General features: G+C 32.2%; 2 protein-coding genes across 7 annotated transcripts; one reads left to right on the forward strand and one right to left on the reverse strand.

Annotated features, from left to right (window-relative positions):
- Positions 1-460: 460 nt before the first annotated feature.
- LOC136350368 (protein mono-ADP-ribosyltransferase PARP16-like) lies at positions 461-1,959 on the forward strand. Of its 2 annotated transcripts, none has more exons than XM_066301961.1 (5): positions 461-962; positions 1,017-1,148; positions 1,200-1,268; positions 1,463-1,625; positions 1,690-1,959. In XM_066301961.1, the coding sequence occupies exons 1-5, from the start codon at positions 771-773 to the stop codon at positions 1,956-1,958; spliced, it is 825 nt and encodes a 274-aa protein (XP_066158058.1). In that variant the 5' UTR covers positions 461-770; the 3' UTR covers position 1,959. The 2 variants fall into 2 exon arrangements, with proteins under 2 accessions (XP_066158058.1, XP_066158057.1); XM_066301960.1 differs by having other exon boundaries at positions 480-962; positions 1,200-1,412.
- Positions 1,960-2,997: 1,038 nt separating this feature from the next.
- Positions 2,998-27,347, reverse strand: dome (domeless). 5 transcript variants are annotated; one of them, XM_066301937.1, is made up of 15 exons: positions 27,090-27,347; positions 26,673-26,752; positions 10,112-10,244; positions 9,911-10,053; positions 9,729-9,852; positions 9,483-9,669; positions 8,975-9,168; positions 8,299-8,913; positions 8,094-8,239; positions 7,613-8,037; positions 7,197-7,555; positions 6,982-7,140; positions 6,706-6,928; positions 6,316-6,653; positions 2,998-5,888 (listed from the first exon to the last, which is right to left on the reverse strand). In XM_066301937.1, the coding sequence occupies exons 3-15, from the start codon at positions 10,212-10,214 to the stop codon at positions 5,386-5,388; spliced, it is 3,519 nt and encodes a 1,172-aa protein (XP_066158034.1). In that variant the 5' UTR covers positions 10,215-10,244; positions 26,673-26,752; positions 27,090-27,347; the 3' UTR covers positions 2,998-5,385. The 5 variants fall into 5 exon arrangements, with proteins under 5 accessions (XP_066158034.1, XP_066158035.1, XP_066158037.1 ...); XM_066301938.1 differs by lacking the exon at positions 26,673-26,752 and having other exon boundaries at positions 27,130-27,347; XM_066301940.1 differs by lacking the exon at positions 26,673-26,752 and having other exon boundaries at positions 9,537-9,669.
- Between the last annotated feature and the right edge of the window lie 470 nt (positions 27,348-27,817).

Here is a 27,817-nt window from a genome sequence, read left to right on the forward strand (position 1 = left end):
ACACTGAGTAATTAGGTACTTTGGTTATTATGGATTGAGGTATTACCGAAAACTTTGAAAGTCCTTACATCGTTTCTTTGCGTAGTTTGAGTTTGGTTACTCAAGTCGGTTAAATGCACAATAACTAAAAACATGAATGGTGATGTGAAAATTGTGGAATTGTACTTTTCTCAACGGTGCAGCAATTAATGCGCTTGTGCAAATGCATCGGGGTTTTCAATGTACTAAACAATGTACTGATGCTCTTTAATAGTACATTCGTGTTCTTCTAGCTGAGAGTGGCATATTATATAGACCCTCAAATTTAAAGAAAATTATTTTAACATACCTCCTTCGAGTGTCGCTAATAGGTAATTCCATACGAACTTAGTTAAATTATAAATTCTTAAAAGGTAACAGGATCTTTTGAATCAAATTACTCTTACTACACCAACATTCAACAACAAAAACACTTGATTTAGTACAATTTTTTCATATCTCTTTTCTCTATGAGGTACGAGATAAACAAGAACAAACATAACTTAACATCAACAACAAACCTTTGACAAACAGCTGACTTGCTTATCAAAACAATCGTCACATTTAATCAAATTTTTCAGTTACCCACGAAGTAATTGTTATCAATTATCAGAATAATCTTTAATGATATCTTGAATTTATCGAAATTAATATGAAATAGCCCCAAAAGAAATAAATAAAATAATGAGATTAAATGAAAAAATTGGACCGCATTCTTAAACTGAAGACTAAAAACCCCTCTATGTTTGGAGATGGAGGCTGATAAGCAACAAGAGATCGCTGTGGGAGAGTTGAAAGCTATTATCAGTAAAAATTTGCCAGGTTGTGACCTTACAATATGTATCTTTATAGCAGCACTAAAGTCCTTCAAGGCAGACCAATGTTTAAGGCCCTTTCCTCAATGTTTTATTAATGAGAAAAATGAAAAAGATTTTGTGTCTCTTGTAAGTACTCTCAAAAATTCAAACATCTTTATTATCAACTACTTTTTAAAATAGAAAACTGCCTGTTCTAAAATACCTACACTAAGTGAACTACTCAAACTGCACAGTATACCTAAAGAAGTTGTAGATCTTCTTTTATGGTTATTTAAAGACTCAGGTATACCACTATGCACAATTCATCCAGCTGTAAGTTGCCCTATATATTCTGAGTGTACCTGCAAGGTGTATATGTTTAAGGGAGATTTACCTTTGACAGTTATAAATAAAAAAGCCAGTATAAGTACTCTACCCCAGTATGTATTCAAAGTAAGCTATAATTTAAAATTTGAGGAAATATGGGAAAAAAGAGTTGCCTCTAAAAACATCTTTTATGCATTTCATGGAAGTTCAATTAGCAATTTCTACTCAATTTTGAAATTTGGACTTCAACAGCATTTTAGCTGTGGAAAAGTAACTAATCTTTACTACTCCAAATTCTTTAAAAAAAGCAGTGCTTTTAGGAAGTGATATTCGGGACAGGTATCTATTTGTCAGATGAAATATCTGTATGTACAAATTATTCTCCATTTGGAGAGACATGGCAAAACAGCACTTTAGGACAAAAGCACAGTATTATTGCAGTATGTGAAGTGATTGATGATGAAGAGAATGTCAAATGTAAAGGTAAAACTTTTCGGAATACACACAAAACTATGCATGAATATTTAATGTTTTGTTTTAATTTTAGATGATAGAAACAAGAAAAGGGCCATCAATCAAAACAGCTATGGTGAAATACCTAGGAAGTATTTTGTAGTGACAAACAATGAATTAGTTAAGTTGAAGTATTTATTAGTATACCGCCATAAAAACCAATCAACAGTCACCTCCTTTATAAAAAAAAATTTTCTTTGGTTTACAATAATTTTATATTTCTTAATGTTGATTTTGATAGGGTTATTTAATAATCCCTACTTCCAAAGATACCTAAGAATTATATATTCATTGTTCCAGTAAATGGTAGTTTTAATGCTCGCTAAAACCAGAAATGCATTTGCTGTCCTACATATTTCTTTAAATATTAATAGAAAAATAATAAATAGCAATAAGAATGCCTAAAATCCTGTTCAAGTGTGAGCCCTGGAAAATGATTTATTTTTTATGTACAGTGAACAGAACATGAGTGATGGTTTCTCAAATATAATATCTTAATGTATGTAATTCAAAGGTTTTTACATAAATTAACAATAAAAGTAGAGTGGCTTGTTATGAATTAAACGCAAATATGAACTAAAATGAAAATATGTTATGTTGCAAAAATTTTAAGAAAAAAACTACAGGAAGGATAGTTAGAGCTCAACATCTACTACATATTGCATGTTTTATTTGCAAATGTATTAAAGAAATGAGAATTCCACCAAAACTAAAGGGAATGCGTATAATGTTACCTTAACAAAAGTTGAAGAGGATTCAAATCTCTACAATATAGGATTCGTAAATACAGAGTGTCCCATTTAGAAATTCCAAGAAAAATGAATTTGAATATTCTCAAGTTGCAGGGCCTGTAGAAAGTATTCTGAATAAGAAACCGACTTATTCGTTGAACAAGGCACTTGAGCATCCCTTTGTCTTCTGTTGTGTCAATTTTTGTTAAAATAATTAACGTGCTTTGAAAGTTATAGCGCATGTTATGGAACCCTGTTTTGCTTCAAATTTAAACATTTTTCGACATAAGCAGACAACGTTCCAATTTAATTTAAAACTAATCATCCTACCATGGAGAGAATTTTACGAGGAATCCAAATATACAATAATATATAGGGGGTTCCGTTAAATAAAATGAATAAATATTTTGACCTGTTTTTATGCAACACCCTATATGATAAAAAATATTTTTAAAATGTAGGCTGTATGTTCACGTGTAACTTTTATACGAACAGTTTTTTTTAATTTTGTAAAATAAGGAAGATATGGTACTTTGTCACACTATTGCGCCACCCTGTATGTATTCATTGTTAGAGCAAAAAGTAGCATTAAAGTAAATGAAAACTAGAAATACATTTATGTGCTATATATTTCTTTAAATAAAAATATTAAATGGAGGAACACTGCATAAATAGATTATAATATTAATAATGGACAAGAAAATACTTCAAAGACTACATTCAAGTAGTTATGCTAGGTTTTGTTCATTGTGAATTAGTCCAAATCATACCATAATACACATGTCAAGAACCCTGTACAAATGTGGGACATCAAAATAAATCAAACTTTTTAAACATTATGGGAATATCAAAATGTATGTAATTTTTCGCTTATGGTACAGTTGCCCAAATATAGCACCCAAGTGTGCAATTGAAAGGTTTTTGCATAAATGAATAACAAAAGTAGGGTAACTTTGCACAACTGTACACATATTTTGATCTGAAATAAAAATAATGTCATGTTACAAACATAAAAAAATACCTACTCAAAACACGTTCAGGCGGGATTCAATATTTATCGTAGATACATCTTAAGAAAAAAAAGCACACGAAGTGCACTCAATTATTGCATGATTGTCGATCCAAAAAGAAGTTGTGAAATGGAAATTAGCAATTTGGCCATTAGACATTTTGTTTTGGAAAAGTAAAGTGTTCATGAAAAAAAAAGATTCCTTAAAAAATTTACAATTTATACATTGTTCTTCATGAACCCTGCCTGAATTCTTCAGCCTGATTAATAAAGAAAATTATTGTATGCTTTCTTAAAATGGGAACTAAAAATATGACTTCGGAACTGATATGTTAAAGCAGATTATAGCTCCCCTTTTAGTGTTTACGTAACTCAATAAAACTAAAGATTTTTTTACTAAAATACAACGTCTTGTGACGTTCCTTGACACTAATTGCAAAATAGAGCCAATTATATTTTTTAACGTCAATTCAGTAGAAACTGGTTTCAGAGCGAAACTATTACATACATAGATGCTACTATTATCACTACAATGTGACAAATACACTTCTAAAAGCACTTAAAATTAATTGTGGCAAGTCAACCATTAAGCAGTTCAAGATTTACAACACTACATTGGAAATATAGTTTCCACTTCACAAGTGACTTTCAGCTGTGTTACTGCGAACAGCAAATAAGTTTAGACTAATTTTGCGCCAACTCCAAAAGAGTACCATGAGAACTTTGGTCGCCAAACCAAAAAAGTGCTGTAAAACTTAAAATACCGTAAACCTACAGACACCTGTTCATCACTCCGATTTTGAGTCAGTCTAATTTTAAGGCACAAACTGAATCTTATCCGTGTTTAGATAACTTAACTATTACATAAGATATATTTTACCGGTATCTTAACTGAAGTAATATATACATTTATATTTAAAGGAAGATAGATTTTAAATAATGGTATATTATAAATACTGATCTATTTACAAAAGAATCTACTAAAAGTACATTTAAACCCAATGATAAAGTAAGTCATTGTCGAACGTACCAAGATGGGACTTAAAATGTATGGCGTCCAGTTATACATCAAATTTGTGTGGTCAGTTGTTATAAAGCAAAGGTCCTCGTTGTCTCTACATGCCTCTTCCTCATATCGCATTCGCTATGAAAAAAAAACTAACTTGATATTGCAATTTCTTCGAGTTAATACTTATTTCCAGAATAATTATTCTCGACTTCGCGGTACGATGTATAAGAAATTGAAACTCTAAAGCAGAATTCAATGCGTACCCACCCCTTCATTCTTCAGATTATTATTTCCTGTTTCAGTATGTTGTATGGGTGTTGAATATTAACTACTGACTTGCCTTCGCGGCATAAAATAATTAAAATGTAGTTGATATAAATACAAATAAACATTTTTTAAAATTGTTCTGTGACACTATTCGATTGAATTTATCTCGGTTTATTTAGCCTATAGAAGAAAAAGATATTTGGAAGGGATATTTGCTCTTAATGAAGTATTTGTACTTTTATATTTAAGCGGCACTAAAGTATCACAGAAATCGCTATTGTGTTACCGGGTTACTTCGTACAATAAATCGAAATATAATAACTAAAAATAACATAACTAATTATGTTATTTTTTGCATTTATTGCGGCGCTTCGGTAATAGTTAAATAAGATCATTGAAAATTGTTCATAAATTGAACCATTACAGCTTGTATATGATATCCCCATAAGGCTTTTTCTGCCGTGATATTGATATAAATAATAAAAGTACTGACAACACACGCGATTCTGCATAAGCATTTTTCGTCTTTGCCATCCCCAATCAATGGGTATGTCACTAAACCTAGACCACATCATGAAGCGCACTAAAATATAATACGAGGCACAAATAATAATTTAAAAAACTTTGCTGAAGAAACAGTCACTTTTTGTTAACAAACAGTACACTTTCACCGAAGTCTTTAAAATTGGCAATATGTCTCGTGTCATAACCGATTCAGTCTTCTTTTAGCGACTTAGCGGTGTCAAACGTCAAATGAGAAACATAGCCTTTACTGGGCGTATTCTGAGCGGCAATATCAGTGTTTAACGGCTTAGAATCTCCTACCACTACGTAATTTCTTGCGGGCATTTCAACAAGTGTGTCCTGCTCCCACGTAATCAACGATTTAGGACTCTCGAGGGAAGGCTCCTTAGAATCGTCCTCCTTAAAACTGAGCATCGGAGGTAGCCTCGCTGGTGTGGGTTCCCCTGCTACGACATAAGCAGTATTCTTTGCAGCCGGCTCCTGGGAAAGACAGGGAACATAGCCTGGCGTAGTAGGCTTCAGTGCTTGAGGCTGCATAACAGGCAGGAATGAGCTCACTGATGATACATCCGACAAAGGAAGATAATCTGCCTCACTTTCAGATTGAATAGGCGGATTTCTAAGACCTACAACGCTGTACCCCTCTGGACGCGGGTTTGAAGACCAGGGCATTAATGTTTCTGTTACGTAATCTGAAAAATTTAAAGATGGTTTTTGTAGTACTGTATTGAGCTGCCTTTTAGAGATATATTTTTAAACTGTGAGTTTAACTGATCAGATATAAATTATGCTGGGCCATTTGCTATTTTGAATAAACTGACATTAGGCTAAATAGATAAATGCTACTTGACACTTTTTATGTGTTTTTATATGTATTGCTAAAAGGAACATACTTCATAAAATTTATTCAAACAATGGTAACATATTTATTCGAACATTGAAAAATTAAAAGATCTTGGATCATTGTTAATAATAAATCGAAATTTTATTATCAATGATGTAAACATTTTTCAGATATTCATCTCCCAGGGAAGTTTACCGAATTTTGACAGTTTATGGGAAGTAATGGTTCAAAATTCTAAGCATTATTATCAGCAAGCTGTGATTAATTGTGCTTACCTGGCTTCTTTAACCTTTGTCTTATGTTGGCTTCTGACTCGGGCAAAGACGGAGATCTTGGCTGATCTGTACCTGAATCGGAAATAGACAAGTGTCCTGCAGATTCTCCTGAAGAAATACTCTCAGTTCCTGAACAACATCCGCTGCTTTCACCACTTGGGTTCCTCTGGGTATCTTTATTTTGTGTTCCCCCTTTAGGCTGTTTCTCAGGTAATAAAGGTTCGCCGGGTAAGGTTTCATCCATATTCTTCTCTTTTGTTTCGGTGTCAATTACATGATCCATATCGGTAGGAAGTTTAACTGGACAATTTTGCATTCCAACAACTTTATTACATGTACTAAGAAAAAAAATTGAGAATATTATTGTTTTTAATAAACATACCCACTTACTTTTTAGAGAAATACCAAATTAGCGCTAATAAAAACCCAGTCGTCATTACAACCAAAGGGATAATCCATGTGAGAGAGGAAGAGGACACCGTGCAAGGAATATGAGTTGTTACGCTCCATGGACCGTATAGGAACTGGTTATTTTTAATATTCACTCCTCTCACTTTTATATAGACATTTTGCGATTTGTCAACTTTACAAATTTCAATTCGATGCAATGGTTCTAAAATATACAAGAAAATAAAGTATTGGTAAAAAAAATTATTAACACATTACCTGTAGCATTCACAGTGGAAGTGTTAACTTGATTTTTCAGACCTACTTCCACTTGGTAAAAATCTATTTTTCCATACGCTTCATCAGGTTTGTCCCATTTAACAATCACAATGTCATTTCGTTCCCAGTTGAAACTCGGTTTATATGATCCTCCAGGAACTGTAAAGACAACGATTGAAAACTGCCGCAAACAAAATTGCCGCCAATTTACTTACTGCCAATATCTGACGTTGCAAATACGGTGCTGAAGTTGGAGCAAGCTATGGTATAAACACATACAGAAATATTGTATGTGGTTCTAGGTCGTACAGCGACAGTCTCTACATAAACTTGTTTGTCTTTGATTGCATCTATTGTTAGTTGTTTAACGCCGTTCATATATATTTTGTAGTATCTTAAATGACCATTTTCTTCCAAAGGCTTCTCCCATTTAATTGTCATTTGTTTATCAGTTATATTGGTTATCTGCAAATTTTGTGGTTCGGTAGGGATGTCTTCAGCGGTATTGTTGAACATCGGTTCACCAAACTGACTATTTGCATCATTAATTATGGGCTTGATTGCAGTTTTATACCTACCAGAAAAATACATAAATCTAAAAAGGTCTATAAAGATCAAAAATATTACTTACGTGGAATAGGGTTTTAAACCAGTTATTACAAGCTCTCCTTCACTTATTCCAAACTTATTATCTGTGTTATTGAATAAACGGTATTCCTCAGTATTTGGCTGACACACTTGTGGTTGAAGTGCGGCGATCCTGCAATAGCTAACGTTGAAACTAAGGGTATCTCTCAACTTGATGCATTCGAATTTCCATTGCAGAACTATAGACCGGGATTCAACCTTCTTCACATATGTTTGACTCAACTTCACTCCAGCGCCTGGCAATATCGTGCAATGAGCCCACAACATACCGCTACTTGTATCGATAGCATTTGCGGATATAGCGAATTGGTAGATGTTTATTGATTGATTTTTTTGCATGTTGTATGTGGGTAGTTTCAAACTTGTATTCTTAACATCTCGTGGAATTTCCTTCCAACTTAATACTCCCTTAAAAGATTTTTTAAAATGCATTTTTGAGGAAATATGTAAATACATTAACTTACATCGCAGGGATGAGGCCACTCGTTCTGTGCCGAGCACCAAAACAAAGTGTAATGCGTAAGTCGAGGATCATTGCTCTCGCTCCATTCCACACCATATTCACCACTCCCTTTATCGATTTTTACCAATGTTGCCAGCGGCTTTAGCACTAAAACATAATTAGTGATTAGGTATATTCATTAGATAGAAATACCAAAAGATACTTACTATACTTCTGCGCTGGAAAGAAAACACTAGAAGCTTCAGCAGATCTTGACACGTTATTCTGAGACCAAATATTAAAAGTATAATTCTCATCCGGCAAAGCTGTAAATTCAGCAAAATTGTTTTGAATTTTGATAGGTCTAATATCTGGATGACCCTGGATTTCAATATAATGCGAAAAGTTGTTTCCATTTTCCTCATAGTTATGGATATTTTGCCAAAATATTCGCCTGTTTCCAGTGCCTGGCAACAACTCGAATAATCCAGCAGTAGTTGATGGAGGACGATCAGGTGCCTTAGGTTGAGTCCACAAGTTAATAGACGAGTTTTGCGACCACATATCTTCATCTATTGCCGGGGTTACTTTTATAGCTACACGTATATCATACAAACAGTGAGCATAGGGTAAATTAGTCAGAGTGTATTCATAAATGGTGTACTGTTTCGTGGTATTAAAATAAACTGTAGTCCAGTTCTTGAATTCTTCAATCCACCAACTCACTCTTAGAGTAAGATGTTTTGGGAAAGTCTGGATATATAATGGAATAGCCCATTTTAGTTTAATTGAATGTGGAGAAGATGTCATACCTGTTAAATTTTCAGGTGAATTTGCACGAACTGAAAGAAAGGGAGGCACAGCTAAACGTATTTTTCATAAAATTCATTTATATTTACTTACCGCGTTGGTATTGATTCACAGTAAACTCAGAAGTTTTATTTCCAAACGTGTTACTGTAATTTAGTCTAAAGGTTAGAAATTCCTGTGAATGACGATACTGAGGAATCGTGCTAAGGCCCCAAGTGCAAGAATATTCGAAAACATTTTCACTTTTCTCAACTGCTGTTAAATTTTTAGGGCAATAGTAGGCTTTCCTAAAATAACGTTGAATTTTTTTTATCCAAATCTATTTAAAAGATGGTAATCTTTACAGCATGTTGTCTTTGTGAAGCGTATAAAAAAATCATTTCTCTAAAACTGGACCATATTGCACTGAAATAAATGACAAAATGCAGAAATGCTGCGACGTACATTTCTTAATGATGTTCATGTTGGCGTCGATGCTTTAACAATAATAAGCGGAACATTTAAGGTGTGGACAATGAAAGCACAAAGTGTAGACCAATTAATGTACATGATTGAAAAACACAAACTCAAAATGATTTTTTTATTAAAAAAAAAATCTTACTCGCTGCTAATAGGAGTGGTAACTTCGTGCTTATGTTTTGATTTATCTTTATACCTTATAGCACTAGGAACGTAATAATCCATTTTGTAATCAGTGTGAATGTAGTTATCCGGAGCTATAAAACTGCATGTAAAAGTTTCCAAGTTTTGGCCCATGCAGCTAAAATTTGTAACTTCCTGTGGTGGAGCTGCAAATAATTGTCGCATATAATTAACTGTACAGAAAACACTTTAAAAAATCACTTACTGCCTACGGCCACTATATTGGTACATACAAGGCTCTCATTCACCATACAGAAATACTGCATCATTTTTGTTGGCGTATGATTCATTATTGTAAGTCTTATTGCACTTCCATTTATTTTCTCCGACTAAAAAAAAAAAGTTTCATTCTAAACTTTCTTAACTTTCCATCTAAAAACTATTTACCGGAGCGACATGGTCGCCAACCATGAATCTCATTAAATCCGAGGCATTTGGTCCATATTGAGATATTCCTTTACTGTTTAACACGCATGTAATGTTCAGATCTTGTCCCCATTTTAATGTTATATCTCCTTCGGGATATGTGTCTGAAATTTAAAAAAATTGTGAACTACTTTAAGTTGACCGGGGAATGTATATACTTACATCCACATGTATTTAGACCCCTCAAACATTCACGAAAAACTTCTGCACTAGAAAAACTGTTATAGTGAAGCACCAACAATAGTAACGTCTTTAGGTAAGCCATATTTCTTTCAAAACTCAACACTGATTCAATCTGAAATAAATAATACATATAGATTAATTTAAATTAATAATATACATATTATGATCGTGAATTTATATACAGGGCGTCAAGTGAAAGAAGTTTGAGAACATTTTAAGCAAAAATGACAGACTACGCAAATACACCATTGCTACCGTACAAAAATATAAATTGACTTTTGTTACAATTTCGAATTATAATTCAATAATTCAATAATATCAATTTAAAAGTTGTGGTATTATCTCCAATCGTTTTTTTAGACTTAAAGAATATCTGCTCCATTAAAGTAACGGTTTAACTTGTAGGTATTTAAAGGATACTGGAATGGATGGATATGGAATCTATTACTCTTATGCAACAAATACGCATAAAATCCGAGAAAATGATTAAACTCAACACTGCAAAAGCCTAATATTTTTCAAGTCAGAAACGAATGGCGTTTCATTCCGACTTCAAAGATGTATTTAAAATTTTTAGGTTTCAATGAAAACATAAACAATCAATCTCCTAGTACACGTGGCCCACAAGAATTGGCCATCCATCCTTTCTCGGAAATTATAAAAAATATTTTTTTAAAAATTTGAACACATAAAAAATAATTTATCAGCCAGGTGTAACGGTTTAGTTTTGATATCTACAGGGTGTGGCATTTTTGCATCACCTCTCAAATGTCGCCCTGAACCATGTATTCGGGAATATTAAATTTGCGGCCATATCTTTCTGAGATGATTGTGTAATTAGCAGCTGTATCAAAACTTTCACTATACTTTTAAAGGCAATAAAAGAAGCGTATAAGAGTTTTATGTTTTACGACAGCCACTATCGATTTTATGTTCCGAAGACAATCATTAACAATCCATAAGACACACTAGCTTACCTTACACTCCTTTTTATATCTGCATACATATACATATGAACGAATTGAAAGGAATAAGTTGAAATAAGAGGTCAAGACGCAAAAGTCACTCTATTGTAATCAAATAGGTTATCTTAAGAGGCGGCTTGTTTCTCCGGACTCAACACTGTACTTTAATCACAAGACCTGTATTGGAACTGACTTCTCAAAAATTTACAATGTACACACTCCTTAGCACACTTGACTAGTGATTAAATAGAAAAATTTTGTTTGGACCTTTTAATACGTCATGCGCGTCACAAACAAAAGCCCATTAAGATTAACTAGGTATATGTATTGAAGTGTTTGCTAATTCTTAAAAATGTCTAACTACTTCCGAAGGAACTACTGTATCAAAAAATCATTCTCAACAAACTATAAACTGTTGCTATTGCAATATTTCAATTCCAGTAATAAAAACAATATTTGTGAATGTTTTCTTTTAATTTGTGTCATATAAGGAGATATAAATTCGCCTTACGCCACTGATGGTATCTCAGAAATGATAGGAGATTCGTGGTTAGTAATAATTCGAACCTAGATCATTCTTTTACTTAACTATCCGTGTCCCAAAGTCGATAATAATCAAAATAGCAAGTTTGCAAGACAGCTTAAGGTCATTTTTACATTAAACGAAATGGCACAAAACTTAGTCTTCAGGTGTTTTTTTTGCGGGTAGGGAATTAAAATTATCGAAACTTGGACCCACATTCTCGAGAAAGGTGTTGCATGCACTGATAACACTTTTCCTACACTTTTAAAAGCTCACAATTTTTTAATGCAAAAATGTATACCTCGTAGATTTTGTTCCAACAATCAGTTTTCGAGATATTTACGTTATAATTATTCAGGGCTCTCTTGTAAAATACAATTTGTTAGTAAGTAGCCATTTCCTACTTGCCCACATTATTCTGTTACATTTTTCATATAATAATGAACTTAAAATTTCGATTCGATCGAATAACCCGAAAACATTTCAAGAAAACATCTAAACGAAGACTTAGACCAAATGGAAATATTTTGTTTTATTATTTGAGACACTATATGCCTACTGGGTGTTAAAATTTAAGCAAAACATTGAACTTTAGTTAGTAGCCATCCTAAAAATAAAAAACCGAATTTATATTCGTGTAAGGCTGAGCAAACCACTCATTTCATTACAGTCTAAATCAAGCTAGAAGACTTTTAAAATAAATTTCCGTGAATTCTCTTAAGAGTAGGCTAAGCTCCATCTTTCCCGAGATGTTGTTTTGGTCTCGTTCGCCATGCTGTCGCCCAGCTGTATTGGCCTTTTTGGGTTCAATGTCTCGGCCATCTTTCTGATCTTTATCTTAGACTTCAGTTTTCAAACGGGTTAAATTATGACCACGTTTTCCAAGCTTAGAAAATACTCGCTTGTTGGCTATTAATAAAACACCGCTTCAAGGAACTAACTTCAATATTAAATTCTGATAATTTTTTGTATGTGTAACACAGAAACATTCAAAACCCCTAAGCAGAGTGGAAGCATAATCTCATTTTACTCCGAACTCGAGTTTTAAAAGTAAAAGTCAAGAAATTAAATGTTTTAATTAAACCTCGTATTATTACTATACGTGGAAACAATCAACCTTAACCTTTACGAAATTGATCATAACTATTCCTGCCCCAACATTAAAAGAACATAAATAAAAACCAGATTATTTACGAGGCTTTTGCTAATATTGGAAAATGCGTAAATATCTCTTAAACAACATTCGAGGAAAAGCTGTGACGTCATTTGATGGACGACCTAACTCATACTGAAACATGACATATGTTGGCTTCCATGAGCCTTAATTCAATTTGCGGAACCGAATTGTTTGCCAGCCACTTAGAAGGATTGAAAATACAATTGCAAGAAAATTGCATAACAGTTTTTGCTATGTAATTAAGACAATTCGTGTTTTTGTATGTCTTGGACTCGAAATTAATGTTTTAAATAGGATTGTGTCGTGCAACATGGCAACAACACACTGAAACATGTTATTATATGGCCTAAACATTTCATGTAATAAAGTAGTATACTTCTCGAAATCGTGTGTTTCAGGAAAACGACTAAATGGCCCAGAAATTGGGATATGTGTAAATACCCGTTTTTCGATACGTACAAATTAGCTCTAGTTTTCATGAGATATATTGGCTGTTTTATAAAAAAAAGGGCCAAGCTATAACACAGTTATTTATGAAAGGAATCAAAAACCAACTAAAATGATATTGTTCATACTACTAAATAATGTCAAAGTTGATTTTTTTAGATTCAATTTCTCCTTCTTCAGGTGTGAACTCCAGAATTTTAAACAGATTTCCATGTTTCGTACATTTTTTAATAGAAAGTATTTTTCGAAATTTGATGATGACAAATTAGTGTTAAAACAACTTTTAAGTGGAAAAATCGAAATATTTTGACAATATGCCATTATAAGTGTTTAAAAAGAATATTGTTAGTTTGGTTTACGACGCCGTACAGATGATTCCTCGTTATTAATTTTTTTATTGGCAATAAATATCAAGTGGCAATTACACTTGGTAATAGTTAAAAACGAACAGTGAAATTAGAGATATACAGGGTGTCCTCGAATAACGTGGCCAAAATAATACCGCAGATTGTTTGAGTGAAAATAAGTCGATTTAACTAAACTTCCCTCAGTCCAAAAGTTGATAATTATGGAGCTACAGGGTGTTAAAGTTGAAAAAAAAAAATCACATTTTCTTTAATATCTTTCGATTTCTTTGAGTTAATTTCACGAAATTTCATATTTGAGGGTGTTTTAGGATACGAAATTCAAATTTATTAACGATTTAGTTGTTTCTTCTAGGGGGCGCCACAAGCGACCATTAGGACACATTTAAATCTCTGTAACTTTTTCGTGCCACGGTGTATATTATTTTGGTATTTAAAAACCTTTTTCCCTACCTTTTATACTTGGAAAAGGTATACTTTATTGACGTCGCTAGAAGCAACGGTTTTGGAGAAAAATGCATCTAAACCTGATGATGCATGCAAATTACCTTAAAATTATTTTCCGTTAAAAAAAATTAAGTTTTTCAAAAATAATTATTAGTAAATGTATAACAATAAGTTTTTAAAATCAGATATTATTTTGACTATTACAACGGCAAAGTCCATAAACCAACAGCATATCCACCATTTCAGAATAAGTGAATTTATTGGCCATACTTATGGATATTTACAGGAACAAGAAGCGAAACTGACAAGAAAAACTGAGGGCTAAATAAAAAAACTGACATTTGAGAAACAAATTCAAGTGTTAAAATGTCAATTAAAAACATAGCCAACTGAGTTATTTACTTAAAAGCGCCAACGCAAATATGCAGCGCATTAGAATTATGCGTTTTTCTCCAAAACCGTTGCTTCTAGCGACGTCAATAAAGTATACCTTTTCCAAGTATAAAAGGTAGGGAAAAAGGTTTTTAAATACCAAAATAATATACACCGTGGCACGAAAAAGTTACAGAGATTTAAATGTGTCCTAATGGTCGCTTGTGGCGCCCCCTAGAAGAAACAACTAAATCGTTAATAAATTTGAATTTCGTATCCTAAAACACCCTCAAATATGAAATTTCGTGAAATTAACTCAAAGAAATCGAAAGATATTAAAGAAAATGTGATTTTTTTTTCAACTTTAACACCCTGTAGCTCCATAATTATCAACTTTTGGACTGAGAGAAGTTTAGTTAAATCGACTTATTTTCACTCAAACAATCTGCGGTATTATTTTGGCCACGTAATTCGAGGACACCCTGTATTTAAAAAAAGCAACAAGAACTCCGGTGAAACAGTACGTTTTTATTCTATTCGTTTTCCTAATTGAGGAGTACCTAATCGTAGTAAGCTAAAGCCTTTAAAAGACAACTTACGACGCTATGGATCTTTTAAAAAGCTGAAAAAATCACCATAAAACTTTTGACTAATCATATTGATGATGACAATAATAATAATAATATCAACATTCATTTTAAACACTTATTGTGACGCGTTGCTAAAATTTTTCAATTTTTTCAGTTCAAAAATTATTTTAACATTAATTGCCCATACCTAAAAAAAATATTTTCTATCGAAAAATTGTATTTAATCTTTGGAAGTTGATACGAGAAGCAGAAAAAGTAGACTTGAAACAATAAATTCTGAAGTTACTTTGTAATCTGAAAATCACTTTATTTGATTTTTAGTTCAATAAAATCCGTTTATAAATAACTAATTCATAGCATCGCCCACTTTTTTTTATGAGATAGTTATACTTACATTTATCCAACAATATGTCAGAGAAATGACTTGACTGCAAAATAATTTTTTACTTAGAAACATATGAATTCACAAAACTACTGATCCGCGGTTCAATGCATTGACACGTGACACTTCTTACCTCTGTGAATAGCCTTTGTTTAAAAAACATCCATACAATACTTATTCACTGTTAAACAATGTCATCGGTGAAACCCAAACCTCCTCTAAATGTCATTGCCAATTAACTAACCGAGGGCAAAATTACTTACGTACCAAAAATGTGCACTTTTGAAGCAAAACGCCCCCAACCTAAACATCTCTGGAATGAAATTCTTAAAACAGCCCATTGAAATGTAGTCAGGGTTCGATATATAAGACCTTCCAAGCCACGTAGAGACCTGTATTCAATCGGTGGAAACACGGTCGACCGACTGTATCATTTCTTGTGTCCATTTGAACATCCTTCACCATCGCTCTAGAGAACATCGGCAAATGTGTACTGATACATATGGGTTTTATTTTATAGGACATTTGATTAACTTATGTAATAGAGCAATAGATGTTTTTATTAGAGAAATTATTAAAACATCGAACCTGTGAAGAACACAAAGAACAAAACATTTCCATCTACACAATTTATATTCTGTGATTTGGGATATGATGATAAATAATAGCGGAAAAGTCAATTGATAGATAGGTCCGCAAACGGTTTGTTATCAAGACATGGCCTGTTACAAATTAAATGTTTTTTTATTCATAGGTCCTAACTGTTTTGAGATATTTTTGTTAACTTTTAGCTGTAGATTACTCTTTAAAACCTGCATTGTACATTTAGAAGATAACTTTGCATTAGTAAACAATTGCTGATGTGGAAGTGATACATTTATGTTTTTAAATTAGCCGACGACCTGAAAACAAAACTCAGTTGGTCGACAATATTACCAACGATTGTATATGGCCTTTTATTGTTTACTTTTAATAGTTAATTTACGTCAAATGACATTTTCTCGTGGCTGGACCTAGCTAAACTTTGGAAAAATTGAGGGAAAAAATATTTTGGTCATTTTTTGCGACTGCTTATACAATCCAAATTAACTCAGTAGTGACAAAAAGTGCATTTTTGTATTAAAAAAATTAAAAACAAATTGGGAAAAAAATAAAAGGCAAAACAACGATCAAATGAAACTTCACTTTTTGGCTATTATGGCACTAAATCGACGCTTTTATATTTAAATCATAGCATTTCCAAAAGAAAAGAGAACTCTTTCAGTTTCTGTGCTCACCAAGTAACACAGCAAAAACAAATTCCACTAAATTAATAGACATAATAAATTACTCGCGGGAAATTCATCCGGGAATTCCTGTAAATTCCTAATTAGGATACGTCACTACTACTACACTAAAATTCACCAGCGATTTCCCTCTGAAAACTAATTGGGCCTTTACTCGAGAAATGTTATTACATAGCACGTCTATTTCGGGACTTCGAATAAAAAATCATTTTTGTATTTCTTTGATAAATAATACATCATTAAGTCCATTGAATAAATCTTTGTTTCATGTTTATTGTAAAATATGGAAATCCCGCTCAATGTCCAAATATTGGGTTGATGCAAAATTAACAACCATTTTTTTCAACAAACTTTATTCAATAAAAACATGTTTAAATAATTATTCTGGATCATATTCACCATTAACTTCAATAACTGCTTCCGATTCACTTACTTGATAAATATTTGCTTCCACGAACAAAGAAGTCATGATTCTTTGTGGCAATTCATCCTTTGGCACCGACCACCAAGTTATCCAAATCGTCATAAATTTGATTGAGCAATTTTTGAACGTGATAGTCCATATGGACCTCGGTTAATGAATAGGGCGGATGTGAGAGCAGATTCCATCCCTTATTGACGATTGATTCGACGACACGACGTTCAACAAGAGGACTTGTATTATCGTGGTGAAAAACAATATGATTGAAGGCGGTCAAGTTGGATCAGATAAATGTCACTGTTAATGTTGAAATGTCGCTTGTTATTTTTCTTCGGAATCCGCTACTATTGCTGCTCATCTTCGGTTTTCCACCATTAACAAATGATTTCTCAATAGATGATTCCACTGCTGTACCACCAGGCATACCACATGACCTTCTGACAGTGGATGTCTTTTGGTATTCGTTTAGGTGAAACACGTGGCGATACGCAACCCTTCATTCTTTTAACGTTTTTAAACAACATCACTCTTAACAAGATTCTTCAGAAATGGAGTTTGCTCATTTCGTTGCAGCAAATTGAAAAAAATACAGACACCTTCAGCTTTGTTGTTATCTAAAATTTTTTGCGAGACCCATCCAGCCAATTTCCACACTTTTCCGAGTTTCTTGAGACGGCATACATTTATGGATTGATTAACACTGCAGTTTTCAGGCAACATTCTGCTGGTCATACTTTCGTCTTCTTCTATAGCCGTCAAAATTGCCTGATCAATGAAATCCGATGATCATCCTCTTCTGCCTGTATATGCAAGGCTTACGTCATCCAATTTAAACTTATTGAACCATCTTTTCACTTGCTTTTGGCTGATTATTGCTTCGCCAAAAAGTTCGTCGAGATCGCGAAATGAGTGTGCTGCCATCCATTCTTACTCGAAGTGAGACAGAGTAATGTGGCAAATATAGAGAAAATTTATGATATGTATTTTTATTACCGAAATAGAAATGATTATTTTTCTGAAAAAAGTAAACAAAACGTCCATTTTTCCAAAACAATATAAACGCGAAAAAATCATCGTTAATTTAGTATAAACTTAATTGTATCTAGTACACGATTCATAAAAATCATGTCACACTCGTCATTACAAAATTCATTGTTTCGCTCCTTGTTTTACAAACTTGGACTGATATGACAATGAGCTGCCTTATGAAACTTGTGTTTTAATGGACGAATATAAAGTGGAGTCCTTATCACATATAAAGGCAAATGCATACTGTGATAACTTTTACCATACAATTCTCGTTTTATAACTACAATGAAGTACAGTCGCGGTCATATAAATAGCACACTTTTAACTTTAGGTCCAACTGAGAAATAAACACTTCTTATCTGCAAATGTTGATAAAATTTAGGTTTTTTGTGAACAAAGGACAACATTTTTAAGAAAGGTCTTAACTTGTCCCTATACATATTCGATTATTTTCAAATTCAGTTGTTTAGTGTGGTCATATAAATAGCACGTTTTCTAAGATCGCTGAAAAATATCACGTAAATTAACAATTTGTTTCTGAAAGTATGATATTTAGGTGTTTCCTTATATCCGATTGTTTAATTCAAATTTTTTAGTGGGTAAAAGTAAGCATTGTGGTGTAGAAAGAAGAAATCTCATCGTTCGTTTGAAAAATGAAGGTCTCAGTATTTCAGAGATTGCTAATAATATAAAATGTTCTCGAAAACTTGTTTACAATGCCCTTAAGTTATTTGAATCTACCAATAGTACTGAAAACAAAATTAGAATGCCTAGAAGTCGCAAAACCTCAGCAGCAATGGATAGATTAATCACCAGAAAAAGCAAGTCTGATCCTTTTAAAACAGCTAGGCAAATTAAACAAGAAATTTTGAATGAACCTGATGTCAATTTATCTGTTAGAACTATTAGAAGGAGATTAAATTAAATTAATCTAAGAGGATGCATAGCGAAAAAAAAGCCACTAGTATCCAAACGAAATCTAAAGAATAGATTAAAATTTACGCACGATCACGTGAATAAAGACATTAAATTTTGGAAAAATATTCTGTGGAGTGACGAATCAAAGTTCAATCGGTTTGGTAATGACGGAAAAATATTTGTATGGCGCCCTCCAGGCCAAAGCCTCAATAAAAAATACACTATTAAAACCATAAAACATGGCGGAGGGAGTGTCATGGTCTGGGGGAGCTTTCTCGTGGAATGGTGTTGGTCCAATACATAAAATAGACGGTATAATGGACCGATTTATGTATAAAGATATCCTTTCCACTATCATGGAGCCTTATGCAGATGAGTATATGCCCCTAACATACAAATTCATGCATGACAACAACCCTAAGCATTCGTCAAAACTTGTAAAAGGCTGGATTAGGGATAACATGGTAGGTGTTTTAGATTGGCCATCATAGAGTCCAGACTTGAACCCTATAAAAAAACTTATGGAGCCGCATAAAATGGGATCTACAAAATAAAAATCCTACAAAGTTAGAGGAATTGTGGAATAATATTCAAGATAGTTTTTACAGAAAGTTAGTGAAGTCTATGCCATCAAGATTAAATGCGGTTATACGAAATAAAGGCTATCCCACAAAATACTGACTTATAACATGAAAATTTGGTTTAATGTGAAATGTGCTATTTAAATGTCCCATCAAATATCATAAACTTTAGAATCATCTTTTGTTTTACATTTGTATTAGGTTCTTTTTTGTTCATATTTTTCGTATTGGCAAAATAAATCAGGAGACAGTCACAATTGATAAATTAATATAAGTTTGGAAATATTTAAAATTTAAAAGTGTGCTATTTATATGACCGCGACTGTATAAACTGATCATTTTAATCTTGACCGATCTCCATCTCATGATAAATATAGTGACGAAAACTTTGTTTAACTGTGCGATAATTCAAGCGTAATCTGTACGCCTAAAGGTAATATTAGAAATTATTGTGATTCAATAACTCGTAACTATTATTGGTTATTGTCATATCATAATCATTAACCTACAAATTATAAGTTTTGAGCTGGACTAGTATCAAGTATTGCACACGTGCATCAACGAGACAGGCGCAACAAAACTGATACACTTATTGTAAGCAAACGTGGTAGATAAAAGGAAATTCTTCATAGGTTTATTGCTCGACGATAAATGAAAACTAGGTACGAAAATCACAGGAAATAATGTAAAAGGGATAAAATTTGACAATAGTCCACTAATTAATAAAAATTGGAGACACCTTTACACCATAGCCTTTTACTACCTGCGAAGGTATCCTAAGTCCGTAGGTGCATTCCAATAATACCGACTCTGACCATTTTGAACCTTTCACTGATTTTGACCATTATGTTACTTTCGATATGCAGTATTTCTTGTAAAGTTAACAACAGGCAATAAGTGCTAAAAAAGTGACTTCTCACAACATTTTCAACCTTGAAATGATCATAATTTGCGAACGTAATATTATCTGCTACCTAGATTTAAATAATAATTTTCTAAAATAAAAATTTACATTGACAAAATTTGTATTGATTAAAGCCTCAAAAGCAACCTTTTAGAGCAATTCACGCTTCCAGTGAAGAGCAACCACTAAATTTGAAAGACATGCAGTATAATAATACGCAGTAACGATGAATAGAATCTACGGCAAAGCTTGGACTATTCAAAGCCCAAGCCATGTTTCTCTTCTGAATAGTAAATGCCTTTTTAGAAATGCGTCCCTAACAGGCATCGCTTTTCAAACCAGATAAATAAATTGGGAGAATATTGCCACAAACACGTTTAAAGGTTTACGTCAACTGGTAGTCGATTTTATGACTCTAAAGATGCCTTAGAAATCAAATGCACACACGTATTTGAAAATAATATACTTAACTATTACTTAAAATATTTTCTTATCCAAACTCGATTTCAACAGAAAAAGCATTAGCACCAAAAACTACTTTATTTAATCAGTTATAATTAATAAAACTCATTCATTTTATAACGAAAGAAAGTTATATAAACGTCTTGTAAGGAATATTCTTTCCTTTGGCTTTGACACAAAGATAACAAATCACCGATTTTTACTAAACGATCAAGCATTCCACAGATTAGTTATGAAACTACTTTTCAGCTCCATGTAATCGTTAATTAACAGGCAAATACGAATCGAAATAAAACCAGTTTGTATTTCTGCAAAACAGTTGGGAGAGTCTACCTTAATGAAGAGTTTGGTTTTTAATTCGTTTAAAGCTTTCAAATAAAATGTAATTCAAGATTAGATTCTCTAGTAAAAGACCGAGCACATGCAAGGTTTATACGATTCCTTGGAAATGGAGTACCTACGCACTCCATTAGGTTTACAAAGACGTCTGTTTATAACAAAGCACAATACTAAGAACTATTGTCTTGTAGAAAAATTGTATCATTTAACAGTCATAACTTTGGAAATAGGTATTTTCCGTTAGGCGATATCTTCATGATGCCTTCGATTAAACTATACAAAAATGTATGACATTATGGTTAACTAGATAACACTTATCTAATAAATTTCCAATAAGTTTAGACGATAAATATTTTTATAGGAAGCAAGGATTATTATTAAATCTTAAAAGCAGAGGAGATTTGTTTATAACTGAAACGACCTAAGAGTTTGAACTCTTCTAGTATGTTTACATTTTGCTTGACTCGAAAATGTACATCTAAGTGAAATAATGAATATATAACGGAATAGCTGCATCATTTACCCATACGTATGCTAAACAGAACCCATCTTTCTCAAGTTCTACCGAGCTCGGGCTTTTCTTCGAAAATCACGAGATGTATCTTGAGAGATTGTGTATTGTTATCTGATGGTATAAAGTCTTCAAATACAGTTACGATTACGTTATAGGTAAATACCGCGTAGCAGTAAACCGAAATGTCTCGTTTTATATACCTACTCCCTACGAGTTAAGACTTTATATGTGAAATATAAATTTTGTCTACGGCCTGTTTACATACGATGTCATCTATTTTGAGGGTAACAGAAAAATATCCATCAGACTAAGGGTCGCCGCACACGAGCAACCTGAGTTGCTTGTGGCTAAATATTAACACGATTAAAAAGTTGTTAGTGACATTTCGCGTCCACATACGGGTAACTGAATAGTCCAATATACTAAATGGTACACCTATCAGTTCGCTGTGGATTTTGTTCAGATAGCATGTGTTTGGGCTCTTAATACATGAAAAAAAAAAAACATCAAAACGAAAGCTGTATTGGTGTTCATCCGATTTTAAGCCGAAGATTTTTCAAAGGACAATTTCATCAGTTGTTTGAAGGATTGAAAGAGTACCGCATAATTTTTTTTAATTATGTGCGAATAAGTCTTAGGAGTGTTGACAATTTCTTGAATGTACCAGAGCGTCGAATATCATACCAAAACATTAACGTACGAGGGCTGCACCACCACAAGAAAGATTTTAAAAAATCAATAATGTACGTAGGCGAAATATAAAGGTACATTGCAGTGCTGTCAGACAAACTTGCTAGTGTACAGCTACAGATTTGAACAAGTATGTAGTACATTTTTTGGCTACTACAAAGCAACTATTTATTCATCGGCGAAATAAAACATATTCAAATTTTTTAGTTGCTTTTGCTAAGAAATCACCTATGTGCAGGATTCTATTTAAACCCGTATGTTCTATTTCGGCAACAAAATAGTTGCCAGGGAAAAGTTGCTCGTGTGCGACGGACCTAAAACACATTTTGATTTGATGCACTGAATGTAAAGAAACATGTTGATATTCATGAAACAGACTTTCTTGAAATGAGAATATATTGCTTCAAGAGTAAAAAAGAAAATTCGGTATTCAAGGAAGGTTTTTTGGAACACCGTTTGAAGATGTCTACCATTCAGTTGCTAGAATACGAATTTTTACTTTAGGTCGGTTAATATAATAAAACAATAATTAAGAGTCAGACCATGTGACAAGTTCACCTGTTACCAGTAATCGGAAGATACCCAGGAGGATTATCGCCTCTGGGAATTATTGCTTTAGTTTACAACGCCAATTTCAAATACTATCTTGGCAGCAGGAACTTAAGCAAACACAATCTAACTTCAATGCCCTAAATTATTTGAATGGGTATTTTGTTTTTCTATCCAATAATGACCGTAGGATAAAAAAAAATACTTTTAAGATAACAAGCCCTCAGGTTTCACAGGAAGTAGACATCCAATTTCTTAAGTCGACACCACATGATGCATGGAATGTTTGACCCAACGTTCGACTGAATATATACTTAGAATAGACACATTATTCAAAAATACCAAATTTCTCTTATAAGAACTTAGTTATGTCGTGTATGTAACTAATTTGTTTCTTGATATCACCCTGTGGCCACTGAATACATAAATTAAAATATTATTAAGCGGAAATCCTTAATTTTTGTATTTATTTTGTTTCGAAAAGTAGTTAAGAAATGACATGTTCAATTAAAATTTGAACCAAAATAACAAAAAATATACATAGTAAACATTAGAATAATATAGTTATTTAAAATGGAAACGCATAAACTTCTATGAATTAAAACTAAATACACTTTAAATCAACTGAAACTTAAAAGTTTAGTTTTGACCACAGACAATTTACCAACAAATACTTAAATAACGAAAATGCAAAAAAAAATCCCAAAAACTTTTTAGCAGAATAAAATATGTGTGATAATACCTCTACTGCTATTTACAATGTCTCAACAGAAGTTTGGGTAGCTAAGCCATGCCTAAAATGACATACCTACCATAAATAAGAACTGTGTCAATATTTTCAAATTAAGTCTTGCTTACACAATAAGCATTTGTCAATAAAAAAATGACAGCTAGTGCCCAACAAGCCATTTCTGTCAAAATGAGCCACCTTATATTATTAAATGAAAGTTTTCTTTTTGCAATACCTAGTAAAGTTGATAAGATACTTTTTTTTCTATATGATAAATATTTATTATTACTATTGTATAATATTGATATATTATTATTGTGTGATGCTTTTTAAACAGTTTCATCAATTCTTAAGAAAACACTACTTGAATACTAAGAGTACATACAGGAGTAGGCAATAAAAAACTCTTCAAAGAAGGTACTACTTGACTCCCCCTCCAATTTGAAATTTTTCACGCAAATAGTGTTGAAGAGACAGAACGACAGCGATACATTTGAGCCTTCTGTCAAAAAATATCCTACTTGTAACCATAATTTAAGTATATCAGGATTTTTCTTTAAAATGAATCATTACTTAATAAGACAAAGGTGAATCATTTCAACTGGAACGCTGTGTATATAATTCATCTCAATGTTCAGTTTTTCTGTAAAAGAGTTTTAATAAATGAAAGTTGATCTATAACCTGTATAGACAATATGCAACTATCAATTTGACCTTCAACCTTAATTGTCAATATTATTTCTCCATTTGGATGCATGCACTTTTAAAAACTACTAATATAACATATATGGCAGTTAAATACCTGCACAGGTACTTAATAATTTCAGACAAGAAAACTTGTTGCATATATGGAACACCAATAAAAATTAATATTCATTAAAAATCATTATATAGATACTAAGCTTAAATTAGAGACTTAGGGACCGAATTGAAAATTAAAGGCAACATATTAGCCCTAATTAGTAGAGAAATTAATAACACCTCTCTTAGTCACCTGCAATTTATTCATTTCTATATTATTCAGATGAAATGAACTATTTAAGACAACCATAGAATATTGAAAACCTTAATGTAATACCTATTGACGATAACAAAATGTGAATAGGTATTCTTATTTAGCCTGGAATTTTTCGCGCTATCAGTATTTTGTAAATATTTTTAGGACAACACGCAATGAGATACTTACCACTTCTTTGAAACCATTTACAGTTCTACCTAACTGATAATCTCACCTTGTTGAAACTCCCACTACCACTATTAACACAAAAATTATATTTTGGTTACATTTGTGTGCAATGTCATGTTGGATGCAAGCATTTTTTCATGAAGCAACAATAAAAAAAAAGTAGTGCCAGTACAGTGATGCTTATCTAATGAATACTAAAATGTACATTAAAAGTCAATAGTATCTGATCCAATTGGAATCATCAAGACAATGTTTAATTTTGATCTTATTCATTTTTGTGATGGTTATATACTTAAATTTCAACAATTATAAAATTAAAATTTTAAATTTGGAAACATATGGAATAAATGGATACAAAATTTTATTTTAATAAAATAAAATAGTAAAATATTTTTTATCAGACATTTAACTGGAACAAAATAGATACTTATTGGTCATACCTAAGCATAGTAGGTAATAGCTGTTTCTAAGTTCTAAGATGGTCTTTAAAAAATTGATAGACATAATAAATAACTTAATATTTTCTAGAATAAAACTCAACATTGCAGGTAAGTTTAATACAATTCATTTATTTAGTTATAAAGGGGCAGATCATGAAACATTTAATTAACATGTGTGAAACATGACTGAGAAAAAAAAACCACTGTTAATATGAAATAAAAACAAATAATTAGTTACTGTATCTCTAACATTTAATTATTACTTCTGGGCTGTTTAATCCTAATTTAAAAAATATAGAGTTTGATGTCATTTTTTTTTCTCCGAAATTGTTTTCATTCAAATGAATTAGCTATTTGTACTCAATAAGGATGGCTTTTAGGATTGCAAGAGGAATTGCAATGTTAATTTCACATAGTTTACCTAGGTAATGAAATAAAATAATTACTGTAAAATTGAAAAAATAAAAACTGCAGTCACACATATAGGTTTTTTGATATATAATTTGTGGTTACAAACATATACCAAAGCCCTGACTCTATACAGAAACATTTTAGTGAAAATTAAACTTATGTAAATGGTGTTTGTTTAAAAAATTTAATTTCCTCATTTCATTTGACAAAACTTTCTATTTTTCATAGATGTGCTATGGATTCCTAAAAATTAACATTTTAAGAAGACATATAATAATTTTACAATGACTCGGAGGTATGAAAATCAGAAACTCAAATGTCTGAATCCTTATTCTCATGTGAAAATATTTCAAGGAAAATATGTATTATTAATTGCCAAAAGACTCGTGAAATTTTTTCTCACCTGGTTTGAGTGAAATGAAATTAATTTCTCCAAAGTAAAAATAAAGTGTAGTAGGTTAGATAACAACTTTCTCACTTTTCTCATGATACATGAAAATAAGGGCATTGGTTTATTATCAGTTTCAGGAAGTACTGTTTATAAACAAATGTTTCATATTATTTCATTTCAAATCATTTTATTCTTTGTTTTGGTTCATTGATTATCGATAGCATTAATGCCCTAATTCTGCCAAGTAATGTATTAGTGAAAAAAGAGTTTTATACAGGTGATTAACTGAATAAAATGATTATGCAAACAAATTCATGAATTATCAATGTAATACTAGCTTTCGATCTCTGATTGTTGTCGTTATTATAAATTATATTCATGTTTACGTTTATACTTTGGAACAAAGCTGAATTATACCTACCTAAAATTCCAAAAACCACTTCTGAGATCAATTTTCAGTAGAATCGTTAAAAGCTCCTTCCCAGAATCAGTTTAAAATACCTACAGAAAAGTAGGTTTGTTTTTAATAAAAAGCAAATTTCATATGGTGAAAGAAAGGTATTTCATGGTTTTTTAAACAATGCTTAATCTCAAAATCTCATAATTGGGCTTAGATACGTAAACAATAAACATAAATAAAAACAAACTGATGCGTGAGGGTTATACGTATATTATTGTACACTCCCGCAACTACCACGACCACCTACATAAAATAGGAGTAAAAACAGGTACCTAATTACTGAAAATCAATAGCCAACGTTTAGATAAATTGTAAAATAATCCCGAATAATGCAAAAGTGACTTCTAAAAATCAAATAAACAGATTAAAACAACATACTTATGTTGTCCTGTGATGCACCATTACTTGGAATTAATACCTTGTACTGCTTCGATCATAAAAGCTTTGGCGTGTCCATACCATCGGAATTAAACAAAATTTCTAATTTATGAAGTAAACTGCAGTAAGCACAAGTTGAGGACTAAATCACTAAACACCGTCACAACTAGTTTTTGACTTTATTTTGATAAAATTTTCTTCGTCCGACATTACTACGACCGACTCGTGTAAGTACAGCGGTTCGGGAAATTACATGGTGCAGCGTTGCCAAATGCATGGGCTTTTTTGGAAGTGAGACGTGATGTGGCGCTATTTTTATTTAAGCGCTGATTGGTTTAAAAATGAATGACGCTACTGCTTTTAAATTTTAAAACAAGTTCCATTGATAAAATAATCTTGAATTTTTTTAAATCTGACTCCCACATGCCTAATTTCACCTCCTAGTCATAATAAGCAGTTTGCTTTGCCAAAAATAAATAATTTAAGGTTACTTCAATAATTCAATAACAAGGGATGGAACAAGTTTTTAGTAAATAATAACGAATTTTTCTTAGTTTGTCTAAGTTACGTATGGTGCTCGGGATTTTACGCTTAGTAGTATAACAAAACAATTTTTCAGCAGAATTTTCCCTTTACGGATACATACATATCTTCATACCACAAATGTTGATTCCAGGAAAACTATGTATACACATTATTTTAGTTTCTCTGATGTGCTTTAAGAATAT

This window comes from Euwallacea fornicatus, chromosome 3 (genome assembly GCF_040115645.1).
Source record: "Euwallacea fornicatus isolate EFF26 chromosome 3, ASM4011564v1, whole genome shotgun sequence".
Taxonomy (NCBI): domain Eukaryota; kingdom Metazoa; phylum Arthropoda; class Insecta; order Coleoptera; family Curculionidae; genus Euwallacea; species Euwallacea fornicatus.

What these genes read in the sequence shown, in the direction of transcription:
- LOC136350368 (XM_066301960.1), top strand. Translation starts at nt 771, where the DNA reads ATGGAGGCTGATAAGCAACAAGAGATCGCTGTGGGAGAGTTGAAAGCT. An exon ending in AGCATTTTAGCTGTGGAAAA is followed by an intron (nt 1,413 to 1,462) that starts GTAACTAATCTT and finishes CAGTGCTTTTAG; the next exon opens with GAAGTGATATTCGGGACAGG. An exon ending in AGAGAATGTCAAATGTAAAG is followed by an intron (nt 1,626 to 1,689) that starts GTAAAACTTTTC and finishes TTTTAATTTTAG; the next exon opens with ATGATAGAAACAAGAAAAGG.
- dome (XM_066301938.1), bottom strand. Translation starts at nt 10,214, where the DNA reads ATGGCTTACCTAAAGACGTTACTATTGTTGGTGCTTCACTATAACAGT. An exon ending in TGTGAATCAATACCAACGCG is followed by an intron (nt 8,914 to 8,974) that starts GTAAGTAAATAT and finishes CCTTTCTTTCAG; the next exon opens with TTCGTGCAAATTCACCTGAA. An exon ending in AGTGGCCTCATCCCTGCGAT is followed by an intron (nt 8,038 to 8,093) that starts GTAAGTTAATGT and finishes AAATCTTTTAAG; the next exon opens with GGAGTATTAAGTTGGAAGGA.